This window comes from Pipistrellus hanaki (assembly GCF_964339955.1).
Source record: "Pipistrellus hanaki genome assembly, chromosome: 13".
In the NCBI taxonomy this organism is placed as follows: domain Eukaryota; kingdom Metazoa; phylum Chordata; class Mammalia; order Chiroptera; family Vespertilionidae; genus Pipistrellus; species Pipistrellus hanaki.
The window spans coordinates 38,851,451-38,875,336 of record NC_140515.1 but is presented as its reverse complement, the minus strand read 5'-3'; the positions used below and the strand labels follow the sequence as shown (position 1 = coordinate 38,875,336).

Below are 23,886 nucleotides of genomic sequence, written 5' to 3'. Positions count from 1 at the left end.
TCCTAACCTCTTTCATACAGGATGCTCTGCAAAACATGGGCACTTATTAATTTCTTCCCAGAATGCCGAGGGAAGTCTGTGTGGTTTTCCTGTGTTACAGATACAGAAACCAAGTTAGGGAGTCCACAAAAAACAGTGAGAAATCATTTTGTAAATGTTTTATTGATACATGATGTAGAGAGTTTTATTTTTATGATAGAAGGGGTCCTGGAAGCAGTGGAAATGTGTAAGCCATCTATCTCTGTGCAGCCAGACCTGACTCCGGGCCAGCAGTTCTCAGCCTGCAGTCTGGGGACCCCAGGGAGTTCCTAAAGGCAAAACTATTTTCAAAATAATACTGAGATCTTTATTCGCCCCTTTCACTCTTATCCTCTCGCAGGCAAACAGAGTTTTCCAGAGGCTACATGATAAATGATGGCATCATGACCAATCAGTGTGTGCTTGGGTATTCTTGTTTTAAAAGTATCATAGGTTAACATTTCCTAACATAACAAATACTGATAGACATAACCCACATAAGCAAAGCTCTTAGTGAGTCCTCAAGAATTTTTGTTTGCTAATCCTCGTGGGAGGATATTTTTTTATATTGTGTTTTGTTTGTTTGATTTTAGAGAGAGGAAAGGAGGAGAGAAAAAGAACGAGGAGGGGGGATTGTATGGCTGCCTCTTACACACACCCCAATTGGGGCCAGGGATTGAACCCGCAACCCAGGCATGTGCCCTTGACTGGGAATCCAACCTGAGACCCTTCTGTACCTGGGCTGGTGTTCTAACCACTTGTCAGCACCAGCCTGGGCAAGTCTTCAAGAATGTTTAAGAGCCGAAACCGGTTTGGCTCAGCAGGAGAGCTTCGGTCTGCAGACTGAAAGGTCCCGGGTTTGATTCCGGTCAAGGGCATGTACATTGGTTGCGGGCACTTCCCTGGTGGTCGATGTTTTTCTCTCATTGACGTTTCTAGCTCTCTATCTCTCTCCCTTCCTCTCTGTAAGAAATCAATAAAATATATTAAAAAAGAATGTTTAAGAGGGAAAGGCAGTTCTGAGACCTTTTGTTCTGTTGGGTCACCTGAGAGTGTTTACCAATTTTTTTTTTATATAATAAATTTCTTTTAAATGTATCTGAGTTTGCAATCTCTTTGCGAGGTGGAAGCCTTTGGGTAAGAAGCACTTTGCCTTAGAAAGAGAAACCACCCCCTCTCTGTGCTCCCTGGCATCTTTTAGGGTACCCTCCAAGCCTCTGGCAACTCGATTTCCAAAAGGAAGGGTTTTCTTTCCACCACGGGTCTGCCAAGATGGGATCTTCCTTCTAACTTGCAGAGCGTTATTTTGGGAAGAACAGCCCTAGTTACTGTAATGGTTAATGAGGCAGCCTGCTGAGAGCCAGAATCCATTTTTTCTTCTTCTGTGTGATCAAGCTGCATGCCTCCTTCCTGACATCTCATCCGACTCCGCTTCGAGGTTTGAAGAATTAGCTGTTCAGAGATGAAGTGCCCTTAATCAGTTCATCTTACATGACAATGTAAAGTTTCCCCCGTGTTGGGCAGAGAACTTGATTTTCATTTGCTATCTGTGATCACAGCACAGTAAGTGGAGTCCCGGGAAATTTCAAGGAGAGGAATGATAATGCAGAGAGGAGGGGGTGGGGACCGTGGGGGGGGGGGGGGTGCCGAGCTAATTGATTAGTTCAGAATCTTGTCATTTCCATGAGGAATGGAGGACCCCAATTTGTATTTCTCCTCGTTGGCACGGAACTCTCGCAGATTGTCTGATGTTTCATTATCATCTTGACGGAACAGCTGATGTAGAATTCTGTTCAAATAGGCTATCCATTGTGTTTTTTTGCCATGTGCATGTATTACTTCGTGATTAGATTATTTTGATTCTGTTAGCTGATTATCTGAGCGCTGGAGGAGTGATCACAGAGGAGCGTACTCTCTCTGGCTCCTGAATTGTCAGGGCCTCCGGTTCTTTGAATACAGAAGACACCTCCTCCCCCAGTGCTAATATATATTGGGCTTCGGGGATCCATAAAGGACTGGTGTTAATGTCCTCTCCTAATAAAACTTTAGGGCAGCTCGCTCCCTTATTCAGAATTTCCCTAATCCTCACATATGGCCAGCCTCATCGTTTCCTGGCTGTCAGCACCGGTTCTTTGCCTGCTTCCAGGGTTAGTGTTTGCATCCTCTGTTGTCCCGGGGTTTTTATTTTCCTGTTTATGGAGTCCCTTTCTGGTGGGTTCGCAAACTCCCAGCTGAGTGTGAGGATTTTCACATGCACACGCAGAGCCTGGGGGAACAAATGGTGTTCCTTCTCCGAAGAAGCCTCTTTGGCGACCCCGCCCACTGAAAAGAATACCATTCCTCCCGGTGATAAAGAAGATCGGCACAGAGACAGTTTTCTATTGTGTTTCTTTGCTTGTTGTTTGTTTGTTTGACAAACATGCACCACCTAAGCACACCTGGACAGCTTTGTGTGGCTGGCTGTTCCTTGCTGTTCGCTGATCCCAGTCAGCAAGGAGGCCTGGATGGCCTGCCGGGCTCTCGCCAATGCCCGGGCCACGCCTGGTGCTGGAGTGGGCGGCTTTGCTGGCTGCCAGGCTTCCTTTGTCAGCTGTCAGCCCGTCTTCCCTTGCTTTTGGAAGACCCAGGGATCTTAATGCGAGGCCACATGGAGTAGGGGAAGAGGCGATTCTGCCCTCTTGCCCTTCCCAGTAACTGACTCTGTATTTGCTTTAACCCTTTTAAAAATCACGTATTGCCAAAACCGGTTTGGCTCAATGGATAGAGCGTCATCCTGTGGACTGAAAGGTCCCAGGTTCCATTCCGGTCAAGGGCATGTACCTTGGTTGCGGGCACATCCCCAGTAAGGGGTGTGCAAGAGGCAGCTGATCAATGATTCTCTCTCATCGATGTTTCTAACTCTCTATCCCTTTCTCTTCCTCTCTGTAAAAAATCAATAAAATATATTTTTAAAAAATAAATAAAAATCACTTATTTATTTGCTAAGTATTGGTTAAATGCTGGTTATTCGCTAGGCTGAGAGAAGGCTAGTTGTGAGGAAAACAGAATGAACAAGACAAAGTCCCTGCCTCCCCAGGAGAGAGATGTTAGAAAACTGTGATGTTAACAGGAGAGTGCTAGGTGGTGCTCTGAAGAGGGAGGGGAGGGAGGCTGAGGGAGTCTCTTAGAAAGAGTTATGAAGGATGAGTAGGAATTCTCTAAGCAGACAAGGATCGAGGGGGAGATGAGTAAAGAGAGGCTGGGATCATCTGTTAAGTGTATATGCCTCTCTTGCCTCATTCCTGCCACCATGCAGACATTACTAATCAATTGGGAATAATTTCCTGGTGAGCTCACTCGTGGCCTAGCAGCCTTTTTCAGAACTTGGTTCCCTCGGTCTCTCACACTGTCGTTCTCATCCCTGAGTGAGCAAAAGAAGTGAGTGGCTCTGGTTGTGGAAAATGCCGGCTGTTTTGCTAGATCTGGGGTACAGCCTGGGAGTCTGCGTTTTTAAGTGAACACACTCTTATCCCCCAGGCGATTCTGAGGCAGGTGTGCTCAGCAGCCGCACTGAGACCTCGTTTCCTGGAGGCTGATCTCCCGTGATTTACACAGGAGAACATTCCTGGAAGACCCGGTGTATATTAAACTGTGCAAAACTATTTTTTGTTTAAATGTAAAGCAAAGTGGAATTCTAGTCTTAGATGATTATGGACAAGCTTTTCCTCTCCAAACACCATCCAGTGGGCTTTCCAACCATGGCGTGGGAATCAGGATAATTCTCTGTGGGGCCGCCCTCTGCTTTGGCAGTGTTCACCCACAGGAGTGACCTCCCAGTCGTTGTGGTGACTAACAGTGCCGCCTCCCAATTTCCAAAGTGTTCTGTGGGTCGGGAGGCAGCACCATTCCCTGTGAGAGCCGCTGGGCCAGATGATGGGGCCAGCCTTATGTGTTCGCCAGATGGCCATGCTGTTGGTGTGGACGGCGCACAGAGAGCAGTGTGTGGACCTGGGCATGGTCACAAGGAAGCAGTGGGAGGCTGTGTAGGGCTGGGAGCTTGGAAGGAGACCTAGGGAGGAGAGTTCCAGAGAAAGACTTGATGGGACACAATAGCCAGTTGGGTGGAGAGAAAACGAGTGGGGGAGGGAGATGTCTGCCATTTGCCAGGGTTCAGGCTTGTGCTGTTCCCGGATGTGATGCTGCTGTAACCCGGGAGGAAAGCGGAGGCAGAGCATGTGTTAAAATGAGGGCAGTGTCTTGTTCAGAACATCCCGAGTTTCAGTCGCCTGTGGGATTTGCAGATGGAGATTTTTCTGAACCAGCTGCTGATGTGGTCTGTTGCTCAGGAGACAGAGACTTAGGAGTGTGGGACACATGGAGCTGCCGGAAGGAAAATGGTGGTGGAGCCGCGGGTGGATGATTCGTGGTTCAGGACAGTCCTTCCTCCTTGGCCAGTTGGGAGGGGGAGTCATGGGACACGGGCAGCCAGGGCCCTGCTGACTTAGGAGACCGTAACTCTGTATTGGTTCTTTGCAGCGGCGCCCAAATCCTGTGAGTCCGGGAGGGGAGAAGCCTCAGTTTCTTCTTTTTGTAAAACGAGGGTCCCTTCCAGCTCTAAAGTTCCGACAGCATGTTTTTGAATTACCAAGGAAAAGAGAGTATTAGGCATGAACACAAGGCGGAATCTATGTTCTCAATGTGAGTAGAATGGGAAGGAGGTGTAAGAGGGACTATTCCAGAGGCCACACACACAAATTATAGACACAGATGCAAACCCAGTCCAATGCGTTTATTTATCTTAGGGGTAAGTGGCATCATCTTTATCTACAGAAGGAGTTTAATATGTAGAGATGTTGGCGTCGCCCTTTCGAAATACGCCATGTAACCCAGAAGCCTTACAGTTTTGATCTCAGACAGTTTAAAAACTTTCAGGTAGCTGAAACCGATTTGGCTCAGTGGCTAGAGCGTCGGCCTGCAGACTGAAAGGTCCCGGGTTCGATTCTGGTCAAGGGCATGTACCTTGGTTGCAGGCACATCCCCAGTAGGGGGTGTGCAAGAGGCAGCTGATCGATGATTCTCTCATTGATGTTTCTAACTCTATCTCTCTCTCTTCCTCTCTGTAAAAAATCAATAAAATATATTTAAAAAATAAAAATAAAAACTTTCAGATAGTGAAAAGATAAACAAATCACAATGTGTATAACAAATCAAGGACTAATACCCATCTTACAGGGTTGGATCTACTTTTAAACATTTGCTTTATTTTCACGTGTCCTATCCTGAACCTGAAATTTGAACAAGTCTGGTTTAATGACAGTTATTTATAATCACTATGAAGCTATTCTCATTTTTTGTGGTTCTCCTATTATAGACTTCCGTGCCAGTAAACACATTGTGCATGTATTCCTCCCCCCCCCCCCCAATCATGACTACACTACCAAATTCATTGAAAAAATAAACATTCCATTTTTAAAAGAGGGTTTGTTGTGACTGGCCTTCGAGGTAAACACGGCTCCAAGCAGTGTTGACTATTGGTGGAACCTAAAAAAGTCATCAAGGAAGATGACTCTCAGGCTTGTCTCTCCAGCCTAGAGTTCTTCTGAGCTGCAGACGTTTTGTCCAAAGAGGCTCCCCTGATTTTTCCTCGGCGGGGTCCCAGAAAACCCCTTGTAATCAACATCATCAAGACGGTAACTATCACCGCCATCACTTAGGGCCCTGCAAACTTGACCCTTAGGACCTGTTTTTGTTACCAGCTCTTTTCCCCTCATCTTCCAGCCTGGTTTTCTTTCCTTATGGGACACAGAGAGAGAGAGAGAGAGAGAGAGAGAGAGAGAGAGAGAGAGAGAGAGAGAGAGAGAGAGGGAGAAGGAGGAGAAATAGAAGAAGAAACAGGAGGAGGAGGAGGAGGAGAAGGAGGAGGAGGAGGAGGAGGAGGAGGAGGAGGAGGGAGAGGAGGAGGGAGGAGGGGGAGGAGGAGGAGGAGGGAGGAGGAGGGGAGAAAAAGGAAAAGACTTGAATATAGAGTCTCCTAAGAAGGTAACAGAAGACAAACTAACACCTTCTCTGATGTGGAACAGATACTAGGTTAGTTCTTTTTAGCATTTGTTAAACTTTTCATTCTAATTCTGGGTTAAGAGGACCTGTCCTGACTCGGGAGCAGTTAGAGACAGGCCGGATGCCGACCTGGTGGTGTTGGATAAAACCATTTGCCCGTGGAGGTCACCTGAGGCAGCACAGACAGGGAGATGCGACCCTGAACCTGTTGCTGGTGGACTTCCTGTCCTCGGCATCACGGTGCAGTGGGAGAGCTCTAGAGGCGTGTCCTGAGCCCGAGCAGAGGAGAGGCCTCAGGTCCCCAGCCTTCCTGCCTTCCCTCCCTGAATCTGCTCCCTGTGTTTCTGGGTGTGGCCAGATACTATCTGTTCAGCTGCCCTTTCTTTGCTGTAGCTGAGGACCAACGTTTAGGGATTACGTTTTTCCAGATTTCTGTTCTCTTTTTGCCCAGTAGGACGTGCATCATTTACATTCAGACAAACTACACTGCAATCATGACAAAGCAATAACGACGCCCACTTCTCACGGACACGTGGAAATGTGGGCTATCACACAGCCCCCTCCCCACCCACAAAGGGAAAGCAGCCCAGGAAGGGAAGACAGCTCTGTTCAGTTGAAACGTGAAGACGACACGGATGCATTTATTAAGGGCAAGAGGGGGAATTTGCATTCCTGGAACGTAACATCCATAAATCACCCAGAAAATCAGTGCAAAGCACTTCCAGAGACTCAACAACACGGACTGAGGGGTCCGCTGTCTGTTGATATTTCGGATCTGAGTCATCTCAGCCGGGATGCCGGCTGGCTGCTTGCCTCTGGCAGCTGGTTCCAGTTTTGCCAGGAGCAGCGAGTCGCAGCTGAGATTCTCAACTTGAGATTCCCACACGGGGTGGGAGGTGCGATTCAGGATGGGTGTTGGGACTTGCCAACAGAGTAGGGGCAGGACGAGACTGTGAACCCACCTTCCCCAGAGAGGCACACACTTTAGGACCTGGTGTGATGGTGTTACTAGCAATTCTCCGAGATCAGGCTTCCAGGTCCTCAGGGACCCACACCTCACCCATGGAGGTGGCAAGACGTGTTGCTCTTCCCTTCTAATTCAGAATAGTGACGAGAGTAGAAAGAAAATACTTCATATCCTTGAAGGAAGGTTACTCACTTGATCCCACACTCCACATACTTTGGCAGCTTTCCCCCAGCCCTCGGCCTTACAGGTTTATTTTGGGAGAAGAGGTGACCTTACTCATAGCTGTAACTGAAAGATGCTAAGTAATGAATTAAATTGGCACCTCAATAAAGGTAGAGAAGGGATCATGTTCGTGTGGACGGAAATAAATCGAAAGTAAATAAGTTTAAGCAAATACGGAAACTTAAAACAAAAAATTCTAGAACACACTTGTCCAATAGGAATATAATGTGTCATAGATAAAGATGAACATTTTCCTAATTAGCCACATTGAAAATTTTTTAAATAGGTAAGTTAATGTTTATTATATATTTTATTTAGCCTGGTATATTCAACATATTATTTTAACATATAACCAATAAAAATTGACTATTGAGATATTTTAACATTATTTTTCTCCATGAAAAAGTCCTTGAAATCTTGTGTGTATTTCACACTTCCAGCATGTCTTACGTAACACTAGCCACATTTCAAAAAAGAGGAAAGAAACAAGGGAGGGAAGAAGGAAGGAGCGGTTAGAAAAAAACCTTAAGTGTGCCTTATAGACACCTAGCTGCCCATCACATCCTCATGGGCAAACTTCCTGCTGGTTCATTTCAATGCATTTTCACTGGCCAAGTCCGAAAAGTCCTCCCTTCTCTCTGGTTAAAATCCCCCTTTTCCTTCTTGTGCCAACTGTCTCTGACAGATGGCATTTTTTCTGAGTGTAAATACAAATTATTTTTTTAACCATACTTCTTCTCTGTTATTCTAAAGAATATCCCTTGGCCATTTGCTCTCACTTAATTTTTCTACTTGATTTCATTCTCCAGCTTTTCTCCCTTTCCACTAGAATACCTGACTGAGAAGGCAGCTGGGAGGGACAGACATGCATGCATAAACCCTAAAAACCATTAGGAATGCCCCTTTTTCTTACAGTGAGAACCAAAATGGCTTTCAAAGTCGGCCTCCCAAGGCATCATAAATGTCCCCCCCCACCACCACCACCCCACGCTCAATCTCTTACTAAACAAGCAAAAAATAAACCGGAGAGTGCTGATGACAATTTTGCATGCAAATTGGTTAGTGGAGCCGTAGCTGCTCCACTTGTACGTATGATTTTCTATTTCCATGCACCCGTTTGGGAGTTTGTGCAGGAGCACAGTAATTGTTCATGCAACGCTGGCAGTGCAGGTGCGGAAGCCTTTTTTTAGAGCACGAGAGCTGTCTGGCCCCGTTCTTCTCCGAGTTCTGTTGAACCTTATGTGATGTCATGCACATAGGAAAATTATTTCTCTAAATGAGTTTCCAACCTGTGGAACTTTTTGTAAAGCCTTGTGCGTGGTGTAGGTGGCTGTGCCACAGAAGGCCCGGAATGGCTCTGCTGCAGCACGGAAAAGGAGACGCTGTTGGGAACAGGCTGGTGGGTCTCGGACAGTGCCTTTGAACCAACCAGCAGGTAGAAGTTGTGCTGAGCCCCAGGAGAGTGGAGTTTATTCTGTCCCATGCTCTTGAAACTCGTCTTGCACATGGTGAATGGTACGCCTTCCAACAGTCCCCACAGGCCGTTATTTTATATTATCCTAAAATCTTAAAACCTTCTCCTAAATAAAGACCTTATTGGTATACCAGTGTGAAACTCTGTTACGGAGTTGAGACACGGAGGATGATTGCTCAGGATAAAGAGAAATAGTGATATTCTCTTGTGTCCTATGTAAATGCCAAACGGAAATGTGCTCATGCTCTTGGGGCACCATACCTTCTGGGAAATGTTTTTGGGTATTTTTTCTCTGTTTGTTATGCTGTTTGGGGTTAAGATTGCCATTCACTTTTTAAAAAATTGATTTTTAGAGAGAAAGGGAGAGAAAAGAAGGGAGGGAATAGAGGATGGGTGGGGGGAGAGATATTGATTTGTTGTTCTGCTAACTTACAATTTACTGGTTGATTCTTATATATGTGCCTTGATCAGGGATCGAACCACCAACCTTGGCGCATTGGGACACCACTCTAGCCAACTGAGCTACCCGGCTATGGCCTCCCAGTCACTTCTTGTATACCACCACACTCTTTGTCCTGTCGTTTGGCCATCTCTGCAAAGGGAAATTTTAACATCTTCCTTTACTTGCGTTGTCTTATCAACCTTTGATTTTTCCCAGTGTCGGATTTTTCACATTTGTGAATTTTGATGCCTCTTAGCAGTGGAAGGGAAGGGAGGTGCCCTTCCTTCGTGGGCAGTGGAGGTGAGGGGTTGAGTGGGACAGGCAGCTGGCACTGTTGGTTAAACGGTTTCCTGGAGCTGGCTGGTCGTGGCGCTTGCACCACAGTGAAAATGTACTTGGTGCCATTGGATTGTACACTGAGAAATAGTTAAAATGGCCCCTTTTATGACATGTATGGTTTTTAAAAAATATATATTTTATTGATTTTTTTCAGAGAGGAAGGGAGAGGGATAGAGAGCTAGAAACATGGACGAGAGAGAAACATCAACCAGCTGCCTCCTGCACACCCCCTACCGGGAATGTGCCTGCAACCAATGGACATGCCCTTGACTGGAATCGAACCTGGGACCTTTCAGTCCACAGACTGACGCTCTATCCACTGAGCCAAACCAGTTTCAGCTATGTCGTGTATGTTTTACTACCAGTAGAAAAGAAAGGTTTCCGAGTTCCCTCCGAGTTTTACCCTGGCTATTTATTTTCTAGGGCTCGTTTCCTCTTGCTCTCCTGGCTCATCTGCTTTGGGGCCCAGACTCTGTGGGGACCTTGAGGTTAGCCATCCCCCAGAGGACCTGTGGGTGGCAGGCAGCACTGGCTTTCTTTGCTGGCGTGATCTGGGCCGTGGCCATATTGGTGGGGAACTTCCTTTCACCAAGATGGTTAGGAGGCTTCTCCAGGCCCTCTGGGTTGGCCAGCTTATTGGTGCATCAGCCCAGCATGGCCTCCGGCCTGGGGGAACTTATTTATTGGGAAATACAGCAAAAGAAAAAGTAAACCAATAATTTGCATAATTAAAAATTGGGAAACAATTAAACTTGCAGAATTAAAATTTGCTGTGAAACAAAAGATTGGTGAGTGGTAATCCAATGGAACTATACTGCGAGCCACATACATAATTTCAAACTTTCTAGTAGGCACATTTTAAACAGGTGGAATTAATTTAAATAACATTTTTTTTTCATCCTAATATAGCCAAAACACTATACTTTGAATGTGTTATCAATGTAAAAAAATAAACTACTTGTTTAGATGTTTTACATCCTTTTTTTTCATGCTAAGACATTGACATCTGGCCTATATTTTACACTTATGGCACATCCAGTTCGAACTAACCACATTTCAAGTGCTGAATATTTTTTTTAAATATATCTTATTGATTTTTTACAGAGAGGAAGGGAGAGGGATAGGGAGCCAGAAACATCGATAAGAGAGAAACATCAATCAGCTGCCTCCTGCACACACCCCACTGGGGATGTGCCCACAACCAGTGTACATGCCCTTGACCGGAATAGAACCTGGGACCCTTCAGTCCACAGACTGATGCTCTATCGGTTTCGGCAAGTGCTGAATATTTTTAATGCTGATTCCTTTTATAAGGAGTCTTGAAACTTCATCATAGAAATCTATATAGGCGCCCATTTACATTCTAAATAGGTTCATTTCCATGTTGTTTGTACATATTCATTAGTGGCTGTTCTTCAATGCAGTCAGTTTATTGCACTACTCTCAAAATTAAAAATGAACTACCAGGAGTGTTAGCTCTCCTGCCATTATGTTCAATTAGGAAAATGGCCCAACATATTGATAAACTAGCTTCCCTTCCGACTCTTGCTAAGCTCTTCTTGGATTTGGTGCGGACGACTTTGGTTAGAAATTCTGAATATTTGGTGATTTTTGTGTGTCGTTTCCACAGCAAGTACTTTTAAGTGTGTGGAATATTTTATTAATACCCTGGTGCAGTCTCTAGCTGGTTGCTTTAATATCTGAGTAACCCACTGTGAAATCTAAGCCGCATGATGCCTGATATTTTTTGAAAAGTTTTCTTGATGAATCTTAGCCTGTGTTTTCTCTGATAAAATGTACTGGTAAGATGAGCAATAATGCCATCATTTGGGTTTGATCAGTGGTGTGTAGTCAATAGGAATTATTCGGGCACTCTCCTTACAAACATCTCTAGACAGTGAATTTTTGACAATACAACATTGTGTTTGTGTCATTGAATGACTAATGTTCCCCCTCTTCTTCTCCCCACCCCCCCCATACACACACACACACACACACACGTTTTCATGGCAGTCTAATAGTCTGATGCTTAACATTTGTGGCCTGGTGGCCCGCTTCTTAAAAACTCATATGATGAAACATGTATTGTACGTATTGTCAGTTTCTCCCTGATTTACCTATAAAATCCGAGGTTTATGTAAGTTTAAAGTACTTTCAGCCTTACTGAGATTTTCCCCTTTAGTTTATCCATGATTTAGTTAAAGTGTTAAAAATTGCATTTTATGAAAGTGGATTGGTGGTTGTCAGGGCCTGGGGGAGACGGAGTGGGGAGTAACTGCTTAGTGGGAATGGGGTTTCCTTTTGGGGTGAAGAAAATGTTTTAGAACTCATAGCAGGTGCTGGTTACACGACATGATGAATGTACTAGTAACTGCCGCAGAACCATTGAAATGATTCATTTTGTGTTGGGTGAATTTCACTCCAATTTTAAAAAATAAAAAAAGAAGAGATAGTATTTTAATGGAGTGGTCTCCTGGGCCTGGATCTGTGTATCCTTTATAAGTTTCAGAAACGTGCATTTATTTAATAAAAAGATGACATAAATCTGAATTTGAAAGGCCCTGAAATGAACATTTTATTCCATAGATTCAGAAATGACACAGAAGACAAGACCTGGCAGGCATTCTTTAAAAAAAGTGAATTCCTGTTTCTTACTGATACAATGAAAAACCTCACGTTGAAAAATGATGGATGTTAGTGTTTTTGCTAAATTGGATCTACTGCAAAGCCCAGGCAGATGGATGTTATAGAAATAGCGGCCAAGAAGAAGAAAAGAAAAAAAAAAATTATTATTTTTTTTTTTGGTTGAACAATGTCATTATCAGCTTCACCTGTGAGGGAAATTACCCGAGGGAGATCCTGTCTCGCTCTCTAGATGTGCTCCTCGGTATTGACAGATCCATTAGCAGTTGTAATTAGAAAAGCGAAGTCGGACTTTGAATAATTAGGCTGAAGTCACAAGTGATTGCTGGGCACAGGCGCAGACGCTGTTGCTGTTCAGCCCTCGGCAGCCCGCTGCAGGGAGTGGGGGTCGTGTGCTGTGGCTGTACGCAATGTTTCTTTCTTACGTTGGAAGCCGGTGCTTTCCCACTAATAAAGTTTGAAGTAGCAAAGGCAATCTCGCTTTGGCTCCTCTGCAGATGTCTGAAGGGCTTCGTTTCCAGGAACTAAATGGGGCTGCGGAATGTTTGTGCTAAACAAACCATTGTCATAGCAAAAGCAAAACCCTCTCTATCCCAGGAGTGTTAAGAAATATGTTTTGTATTGTTTTGTTTTTTTCCTATTTTCATTCCTTTTTTTTTTTTCTTTTCCCCCCCTCCTGGAATAATGGTTTACTTATATAAAGTTTATTTTCTGGAAGAAAAATAGAAAGACTTATTGCAAAAAAAAAAAATCTTTGAACGAATGCCACCCAAAAACACCTTTCAAGCACACCCTATAGATTTCAATTTTTTAAAAACCCGCTCATTGAGTGATGGAAAATAAGAGTCCCAAGGGATTCGAAATATAAGTATGTGGGCCTAAATTCTTTGTTTATCTCTACATCTGGAGAGGAAAGGGTGGAATTAGGGAATAGAGGCCAGTGTCAAACATCTACAGATGTGTCCTTGAAGACTTTGATGTAGATTGTGATGATATGGGAAAATGCATGGGTCGCAAGCTCTTGATTACATGACTGATGCTCACACTGCATCTCGGCTGCGTTAAGATCAGGGAACAGAAGGGTGTGGTTCTTCCATCCCTCCACATGACCAAATGCCCCATCCAGACTCTACAACCTACTGGTCTTGGCTTTGGACCACATCGGGTTGATAATAAAATGGAAATTACTTGCTAAATTTAAAAATTAGAAGAATTTCTGTGAGGATCAAGAGGTAAGAATGAGCTGAAACCGGTTTGGCTCAGTGGATAGAGCATCAGCCTGCGGACTGAAAGGTCCCAGGTTTGATTCCGGTCAAGGCCATGTACCTTGGTTGCGGGCACATCCCCAGTAGAGGGTGTGCAGGAGGCAGCTGATCGATGATTCTCTCTTATGGATGTTTCTAACTCTCTATCCCTCTCTCTTCCTCTCTGAAAAAAAATCAATAAAAAAAATATTATTATTTTTTTTAAAAAGAGGTAAGAATGAGAAGTTTTGGCACCACTGAGCCCATGTGTCCATTGGCAAAAACCGGGCTAGAAGGACAAGACGCTGTTGCCGCCCTGGGGAGATGGGGCTTTGGTGTTCATTGTTCTTTATCCTTCTGGTCCCTGGGAGCCCCGGTTCCTAGCTTTGAGATCTGCACAGACCCTCTCCCAGGTCATGAGATGAGATGAGGCCCTGTCCAGGCTGGTGGGAGAAGCCAGCTGGAGAACGGGGCTTTGCACAGCAATGGCCAAGTTGCTGTATGGAATGCAGACAGGGCTCCCTGAGTGGTAATCCAGGGGCACCCAGCGCGGGCCCTGAGCTTGCAAACTGAGTGCTCCTGGGAATAAAGACTGTGGAACATGACTGATTGAAATGTCAAAGGAACAGTATGATCTTCAAGTCCATGTTGGACCCTAACAGTGACATCTCCTCAGACTGGGGGGTAACACTGCCAACATGATCTCATCAGTGTTCCTCTTCAGAACATGAAGGATTAAAATAAAAAGTTTTTAACTTATGAGATTGCTTATGTGGTTCAGTCCTGGAGTGGGGTGCCAGTAAAAGCCCAGGAAGCCAACATACCTTCCGATAACTCACAGCACTTTCCTTGGAGCTCTCTGTCAGGAAAGTGAGAGCCTAGAGACACTTCTCTCCCCATCCCACAGGCACCTCTTCTCTGGAACGCCCCTGGAAAGCACCCCACATATCCGGGGACAGTCAGAGCAATTTATTGCCTTGAATTTGTTTTAAGGTTAAAATGTAAAAGGTAATTATTTTACTTAGGAAGCATTTAAGTATAAAATGGTTGATTGATTAGTTTTTTTAGTGCCCTGATTTGGAGTGTGGCAGGTCACGGGGGAAGGGTGAGAGTGGGGGAAGGAATAATGGCCTGTAGATGTCATCTCCATCTACAGCTGACCAGCCCCCCTGGCTGGCTCTCCAGTCACCACTGCCAGCACCATTGAGTGTGATAGTTCTGAGTTGTATTGATGATACACTCAGCATCCCATTTGATTTTCATAACCACTCTGTGATGGAAGACAGGCTGATGTCATGATCTCCATTTTAGATGAGGAAACTGAGTGTGCTCCTCATGCCCCAGGTGAATGCGAGTGAGGAACGTAGCCGATAACTAAAATCCCAAGTTTTCTCAACACACCGACGACGGTTAATTTTTCTTATTATAGTATGATGCATGAGAGAAAACAAACATAAATTATAAAAAACTTAGTAAAGCTTACTTTTATGATAGCAGTAAGAACGTGGAGCATTTACAAAAGACTGAGCTAGAGAGACTGGCTGAGTTTGAGGTCTCCTGTTGATGACGTGCAGATGCTTTTTCTGTACCGTTTTATCGAAGAAGAGGGGATCCTAGTGCTGCATGGCATTTTTAGGTTTGGTGGCTGCCATGAAATTTCCCTCCTGAAAAGTTTGCACGCCTGCCAAAAGTTCATTTTGGTTTTTCGAATGAAACACAGCATGCATGCCACACATAGTTATGTCCTTCCAGTTGAGTGGCTTTGTAATCTCTTGAGAGCTGAGGAAACTTGGCCCTGGTTCCGTTGGCACAACCTACCCACAGACCCACTCCTGTCATTTGCAGGGCCTGGGACAAGGCTGCAGAGGAGACGTTGGACCTAAGCCAGCACTAGGGTGAGGCGAGTGAGACCATGTTGGTTTTTTTTAATAGATGAGATCAGTAACAGTGCCGTTCTGAGTGATATTGGAGCTTGAGACAAAAGGAGAAATTAATAATATTGATCCCATCTTTATTCCAATTTTTTATATTTTGTTCATTACAGACTTTTTGCATTCCTTTTCACTTTTTAACATATTGCATTAAATATTTACTAGTACTTATGGATATAAAATAAGTGGGAATAAACTTGATAATTGTTCAATATCTAGATGAAGAAAGCCTTTGTGAGTTTTTTGGTGCCCCTTAATTTTGCACCTATGGCAAGCGTCTCCTGACTTACCTCACCCTAGTCTCTGTCCCACCTTGGGCCGGGGGGTGCACAGGTAGGGAACAATGTCCACCCTCTCCGTAGACCAGGGCAGAAGCCTGCACAGGCTCCCACATTGCACCAGGGTTATCTGGGCATGGAATTCCAGGGCCGTGGCTGTGTGACGTGGGGACATGAAATACATAGGTGGACCTGCCTGTAGGTCCCCAGGTTCCTCACTCATGGAGAGGAGAGCGGTTGGAGGAGGGCCAAAGTGGAACCCTCTGGAGAGTAATTCTCAGCGTCAGAGCCTCTCGGAGGCTTGTGAAGACGCGGCTCGCTCAGATCCTGATGCAGCCGGTGTGGAGTGGGGCCCAAGAGGCTCCATTTCTAAGGCGCAGTGGCCCCTTTCTCCTGAGGGGTTTCTGTGCGTGGGATTACAGAGCGGCTTGCCACTCTCTCCTAGACTTCCTTTTAGGTTTTTATCCAGCAGCATGGGCAGAATGTACCCTTCCAGGGGAAAAGTGCAGACTTTTCTGCTTCCCTGGCCAGTCTTATCTTTGTCGCTGCTATTGATGGAGGTCTCGCCAGGATGCGTGAGGGTGAATCATGGCTGTAGATTTTATTTTCCCGTAAATTTCTTGCATGATGTATGGAAATGAGAGCTAGACTATCTGATGTTCAATAGCATTCTTAAGTACCTCAAGATTTTGTTTTTAAGTGTGTGTGTTTTAAAATTATATTATTTTAAAAGCACATTTAAAAACTTTTAAATAAAACTGTTTTTACCTATAAAGGAGAAAATTAACATGTCTCCTAAACCCTCCTCCCAAATGACCCCTATTGATGATATTAGAATTAAAAGTACAAAATGAAATTAAAACCACCTTTCCATCCTCCCCTCTCTATTCCACTCTCTCTCTCTAATATTGATGTGTATGTGGGGTTGTGTTATTTTTGTGTGTGTGGGTGTGGTGTTTTTGTTTTGTTTGTTTTTTTCAGAAAAAAAAATGTATTCATGTTCCCCCTCCTAATATTTTTATACAGGAATATCATCTGATAATATTGTCAGATATTTTGCCTCCTAAGTTAGTAGTGTATCTTAGACTTGTTTCCGTCAGCAAATAACAGATTTACCTTAATCGTTTTAAGTGGGTCATAGGATTCATCTTTGGGATATCCCAGTATTTACCTAGCCCTCCAATAAAGAACTCTTTGTTTCTACGCTTTTGCTATGTGAACAACCCTGTAGTGAAGATCTTTGTCAATATACGTGTCTTTGAAAACATGTTATGAGTCCAGCCATAGTTATGATTCCCAGTAGTGGGTTGTTGGACAAAGGGTGTGTGCACTTTTAGGTTTGAAGGCATTGCCCTCCAGAAGGGCTCACCCCTATCCACAGTGATGGGCATACCTGTTTGCCCAGTGTTCTTGCCCACATGGATAACAAACAAGTAAAAAGAAAAACATATTATTCCAATAGCAAACGGTATAAAATAAGTTGGAATAAGCTTGATAATTATTCAATATCTAGGTGAAGAAAGCTTTAATGGCTACATAAGGGATGGACCAAAAAAAAAAAAGCCTTGAATAAACAAAAATTATGCCATGTTCTTGGATGGGAACTTGTGGACTGATGAAAATATTCATTCTGCTTTAGCTAAGCTATAATTTGAACTTGATCCAATAAAAATATCAACAAGATTATTTTTGAGGGAGAATTTGATTAGCTGATTTTAAAGACCAATTGAAAAATGAATATATAAGAATAGACAGGAATATTCAGATAATGAACTGGAAAATTCAGGAAATAGCCTGAACAGATATTAAACTAAAATGAAAAGAAAATTATTAAAATAGATTAATGAATCACAGTCACAAACTTAAATATATTCAGGAATGTAATATATGATAAAGGTGGCATCTCCAGTCAATGAGGAAATATGTGTAAACCTTGGGGGGGGGATGTTTAATTCATATTGCGTACATTCCAACTGGATCAAAAATGTACATGCAAAAAAGTAAAATACTACAAGATATCACAGGAGAGTTATTTTATAATTCCAGATCTCTCTGCTATAACATAAAGCTCAGAAGTGGTTGAAGCAAGATTGATACATTCAACTTCATAAGAAAAATTCTTCATGGCAAAACCCCAGCTTATGCAAAATTAAAAGACAACCAATTGGGTTAAGATATTTGTAGCTGGTGTCACAACTGAGGGCCTTATTTCCTAATACATAAAGAGTTTCTACAAACCAACAGAAAATAAAAGGGGGTGGGGGCCTATAACCCATTAGAAGATTGGGTAGAGATATGAACAGTTAACAGAAAATGCAAATACTAAAGATAGTACTTAATCATGAAATGTTTAATTAAAAAATAAAAATTACGTAATAAGAGGAATATAAATGAACTCCTCACAATGAGATTAGCCAGTGATTGTATAGCACTGATGAGAGGTAAATCTGTACTGCTCCGTAGAGGAAATCTGGTAATATCTGAAAACATTACAGTGCATTTATCTTTAGCTCAGCAATTCCACACCTAGGAATTTACTTTTTATAAGTACTATATGAGCTATATTTTTCATTGCAGCATTACTTATAAAAACAACAGTTTGAATAATCTCTGGTCCATCACACTATGGTACCCTGTGCACCTTTAAAAAGGATAAGGAAGAGCTCTCCCTACTACTGTTGAATGGATTCTAAGAAAAGGGTACTGATAACTGATGAGAAAATGATTAAAAGCCAGGTGCATTAATGTTATACTACCATTTGTGTAAAAAGGGAGGACGATACATAGACATCTTTACTTGTATGAATTCGGCGATGATTATCGTGTACATATAAAAAATGGATAATATTGCTTACCTGTAGGGAAAAAGCTTGAGAGGCAGAGAACAGGGCTGGGATATAGTTTTCATTGTATATATGCTGATACCTTTTGAATTTTGAATCTTGTCCTTAAAATTTTTTAATCTAAATTTTAATAAGTGTAAAATATTTGTTTTGACATGCATAGTTATAATGTTTAGTTAATTTGGGTGTCTGCAAATAGTGATTGGCTTTTTTTTTTAAGCAATTGCCTATTCCTATACTTTGCCCATTTTTATTTTTATTTTTATTTTCTTTTTGGGGGGGGGGTTTCTTTGCACATCAAGGAAATCACCTTTTTGTCTTAAACATCACAGAAATTTTCTTCCAGTCTATCTTTTTGAGTTTGTTTGTGCTGCTGTTTGCCAAATTTTATATTTGCATGCAGTTGTCACCTCCACCTCCTCCATCTCCTTCTGCTCTTTTTTATTTTTTGAGGGTGATGTTTAAAGGTAATCTCTGACCAAAAAAAAAATTAACTCTAGATTTAAAACATCCAATTACCAATGTTTCTGGTTGAGCTGGAAAATAGCCAATTGCGTATAAGTCCTCTTTGAAGACAGTAGTTAGTTAAGACAGGGGGAGTTAGTTAAGACATTTTTTAACAAGAGGTGACCCTACAGGCCCCAGGAAAGGGCAGAGGAAGAGGGATGTGGATGGTGCGGGGCAGGCGGTTTTGGTGGGTCTCTGATGAGCCTCTCCTCTCTCCACTCCCAGCCGAGCTCCCGCGGTCCTCAGCAGTGAGGCTGGCCTCCCTGCGAGACCTGCCCGCCCAGCTCCTGGAGCTGTACCAGCAGGGCTTCTTGCTGGTGGCCCTGCACCCTTTCGTGCAGCCGACCCACAAGCAGGAGAAGACACCCCTGGAGCACATCTTCAGGGCCATCCTGATCAAGAAAACCGACAGGTAAGGCCTCCAAGGTTGGGTGGGGAGCATCATGAGGTGGCTGATGGGTGTTGGCAGGGCCTCTGCCCTCTGACTGGTAATGCAAAACACGGACAACCAGCGAACATTTCCTAGTGTCCTGTGACTGTCCGTGCCTGACTGCTTCCATAGAGAGTTCCATTTTATATCTTTTCTCTCCTTTAATTTATTGGATTAAACTCAGCTAGAAAAAAGCATCCCCTCCGAAGAGCAGTACTTCCAGAACAGTTCAAGCCCAGCCAGTTAAAGTATAGTACTATAATCTGAAGAGTATGGCTAGAAAAACATACTCGTTTGTTTTTTTTTTAGGCTACATACAAACTTAATGGTTTTCTCCACGCTTAACCATTTTGAACCCAACATAAATTCTGTGAATCCCTTAGGAGGAAAAACAAACAATACCCACCTGAACCTATGGCTGTAATTGATTTGGTCTTGATTTTGGTTTTCAAGGCTTGGAGGATGTTTCTCAGGATGGCTTGACCAGTTGAATGGTTCCTCTTGTTATATTTTTATTGGGTCTAATTAGAAAAAGAGAGATGGAGCCAAACCCGGTTTGGCTCAGTGGTAGAGCGTCGGTCTGCGGACTGAGGGGTCCCGGGTTCAGTTCCGGTCAGGGGCATGTACATTGATTGCCGGCACATCCCCAGTGGGGGGTGTGCAGGAGGCAGCTGGTTGATGTTTCTCTCTCATCGATGTTTCTAGCTCTCTATCTCTCTCCCTTCCTCCTCTCTGTAAAATATCAATAAAATATATTTAAAAAAAAAAAAGAAAGAAAGAAAAAGAGAGATGGAGATTTTTTTCTCAAAAGGAGCAATAAATATTCATTTTAAATATATTTTTTAAAACAATGGAAGTATTTTTGCTGCTTTTGTAAACAAACAAACAAACAAACAAAAAACAATTGAAATAAAGTCTGGCGAGGGACACGGATCTGTCGTTGGCCATCTATCATAGGAGGAATGACAACATGGATCACAGTTTAAAAGGAGGGAGAGTGCCGAGTGACTATTTCTTTTTCTCCCCTTTTACAAGTTGGTTTGCCAAGTGGACAAACGTTGGGCTGGTGAGCTCAGGAGGGACAGACAGAGGCGGGAGGCTGTGTGGCTAAGATGGGCTCCTCTTCGCTGCCCAGCAGAGTTCATTTCTTCACAGCTGATCAGGGGTTCTTGGTCTGAGCCAATGTGCATTAGAATTTGAAGTGAGAGACGGCATACGCCATTGCTAATGTCCAGAATAACCATGGTATTTGTAGAGTGAGGCTTGTTTTTTTTTAACATCTGCCTTTTGGGCATATTTGTTTCTTTCTGTTGATTGGCTGTGGATCAATATCTGGGTCAATCACAAGAGGAAATGGTTCTGGAAGCCATGGTGGTTTGAGGTTCCACATGAGACATGCATGATGACACTGACTGAGCATCCGCTGTGTGCCAGGCCTTATGCGTGTCATTTCACCCTCATAATCAGCCTATGAAATTAGATACTATTTTTATTTCCATTTTAAAGGCAAGGAAGCTCAGACCCCGACGTTGAGGTCTTTACCAAGGTACCTAATGAGCTTACTTTCTAGAAGAGGAAAATGGGTCAAGCTATTAAGAAGAATGAAACACTGGTGTGCAGGGTGGTTTTTAAAAAGAGAAGATGCATTCTCTGTGAGTTTGAGTTCACTCTAGTCCAGAGCACCTGGACTACCCACCAAGATGATGTAATGAACTTTGTAGATACAAGAAATTCCTTGTACAACTTCGTGCTGGGTCTTCTTTGAAACTGCTCCCCCCGACCCTCCCATCTTGTTTTTTGTTTTAAAGAAATTGCAAAAGTTTGGTAACTTACCAAGTACGGTAATGAAAATGGCAGTTGACCATTCTTACGGCAAAATGACCAAGAGAATTTGCCCACTTCCATTCCCTGTCAGTTTTGTGTGGAAAGTGTGGAAATTATACAGTATAATTTTAAAGTACAGGCACTTTCTCTGCTTGCAAGTGCAATAACCAATTTTTTTTATTTTTATTTTTTGCATCATGAGAAAAATACCCCCCACACTATTAAAAATAAACAATCAAACATTCCCACAACAGAAGAACCTTCTCTTTGGGGAGTTTAGTAGAAAGAAAACAAAATAAATCTTATGTGATTAATTTTTAATACAGACAGTTAAGATGATATTTTTCACGAAGTCTGCCAAAGTTCTGACAGCTGTAGGCGCTGCTAAGTGAAACGATTTCACTCTCCAAGAGGAGGTAATTTCCTCGTTCATGTTTTGTAAGTCGACCCCGTTGAAAGAGGTGTAGCCAAACTTTCTAGATTACTGTCAGTCCAGATCAAGTTCATTCTCGAGAATCACCATGGGATGACTACTTGAAACTGGGAGGTCCACTTTAATGTGTTTGGAAAGTGCACATAAAGTTTTTGGCAAATAACTAGGTTTCAGGGTCTACAGCAAGACCAGGAAAAAGAACAAAATCATGCAATTCATTCATTCATTCATTCATTCATTCATTCAATTGTACTTACTGAGCTTGTATTCTTTATAAGGGACAAGCTAGGAGCTCTACGTCATGGGACGCCGGAGGGTACAGGTGCAAGGTTCACCTGGGTATGGAGCCTGCCTTCCAGGCAGGTACAGGTTAACTGAGAAAATAAGGCATCCGACCATGGGAGTCTGGGAAGAGGAGACGTCACGTCCTGCAGGAAAGGAAACTAAGGAAATGTCTCTGGAAGAAGTAGCTTTTCATTTGGACCTGGTTTCTTTCGGGCAAACATAGGAGTGATGCACATGCGTGGGAGGATTTTGTCTGTCTTGTAATGAAATGTTTTCTAGTGGAGTTTGGGGTAATTTGAGAGCATCATTGACAGTCTAACTGGATTATTAATGACTCATTCCCAAAGCTCGGTACAGTAACATTTCCCTGAGCCCTCTATCATTTTGACAAATTTCACTTAAATCTAGGAAAAATTGCCTGATCCTTTCTTTTTTGAAAATTCTTGTAAATGTCATTTCATTTTAGGATGGCAGGCCAAATCACACATCTAGTTATAAATTGTTCTTAATCCTCAGTGTGTTGAATTTAAAGTCAGTTACTTTGAAAACTGAATCAAGAATGAATAGCCAAATGAGACACTTAGATTAAGCAGAGAGTTTTGTACTTCTTCTCTCTACTCTTTCTTTGGGACATGGAGTGATTTTTAACAGACAATATTATTGCATTTGCTTTGAATTCTAAATACAGTTAAGTTGTCCTTCATTTTTTTTCTTTCCGGGCAGTTTTCCTTAGAATAAGTTGCCAAAGATCTCAAAACATGATGGCTAAGAGAAGTCGGTTATTAAAATGTCACTGCTGATGTTTTGTGAGAGTGGGTTTAATTCTAGGTCCTTGATGGTTGTAGACATAAGTACAAAAATGCTTTGTGCCAATTAATTTTTCAGCTGTTGAATTGTCACAGTTCACACATCGAGCTAGTACAAGGGGTCCATGATGTGTTTTTCATCACTAATGGGTTCAAGTCATTTGAGTCCAGGTCCCCTGGAATAATACTTTATATGGCACAGAGGACCAGGACATTTGTCAGCACTGTCCACATTTTGGCCTGGGGTCAGGGGGCGAGACACACAGAGGAACTGCAGCTAATGGAGAGGGCGAAGCCCTGTTTGGAGGCGGGAAAATGCATACAATCTAGATCAACCAAAGGACTTGTGTACATGCATATAAGCCTAACCAGTGGTCATGGACAACAGGGGGTGGGCATATGTGGGGAGGGGTTTAGAATGGAAATGGGGGGATGAGGACAATTATGTGATACCATAATCAATAAAGAAATTAAAAAAAAAAAAGAAACTGCCCTTGAAAATATCTTTAATTGCCCGTGAAATGTAAATACTGTAGCATCTCTCTACCTGCCGGATGCATGTTTTTCCTTCAGGACTAGGCCAGAGTGGTGTGTCCAACAATCAGCCCCGAAGGGAAGGAAGTGGGTTGGGGTTTGTAGGAAGCGTTCATTAGATTCACACCTAGGGTGCTGAGATGCTTGCACCTAGGAGGTGTGTATGTGGGAACTGAGATGGAGGAAACAGCATCTCCACGCCTCCTGTCTCACATCCATTCTGGGGCACATCTGCTGGTTGAGGAGAATAACTGGCACCATTTTAAGTGGTAAATGTTCCTCCTCTTCAGTTAGATTTTTTTCTAAGATAAACATGTGTGATGTAGCTTCACTAGGCAGAGAGGATTCTAAAGAGCTCCCAGCTCTCAAGAAACGAACCTACTAGGGGAATGTAAAGTCTGTATGCAAATGTGGGTCTCTGTTTTCACCTCTTACCTGGAATTTGCTCACGGAGGGAGAAGGCTCTTCATTTGCTCTGGTCTGGAAGGATAGGTAGATTTGAACAGGGCACAAGTGGGGAGACACTGTCCCTCGGGACGCTGGCCTAGGGGAGGTGGGAGCCTGGGAAAGTTGATCACGGATAATGGGGGGGCGACAGGAGCACAAGGTTCGGAGGGAAATGGGGAGAAG

At 43.3% G+C, this 23,886-nt stretch overlaps 1 protein-coding gene across 1 annotated transcript in view; it reads left to right on the top strand.

Moving 5' to 3' along the window:
• RFTN1 (raftlin, lipid raft linker 1) overlaps positions 1-23,886 on the top strand; it is a 175,154-nt gene that overhangs the window by 53,090 nt on the left and 98,178 nt on the right. Inside the window, exon 3 of the mRNA XM_084903306.1 lies at positions 19,170-19,356. Within this exon, the coding sequence (XP_084759432.1) occupies positions 19,170-19,356 (187 nt within the window). The remainder of the gene's footprint in view (positions 1-19,169; positions 19,357-23,886) is intronic.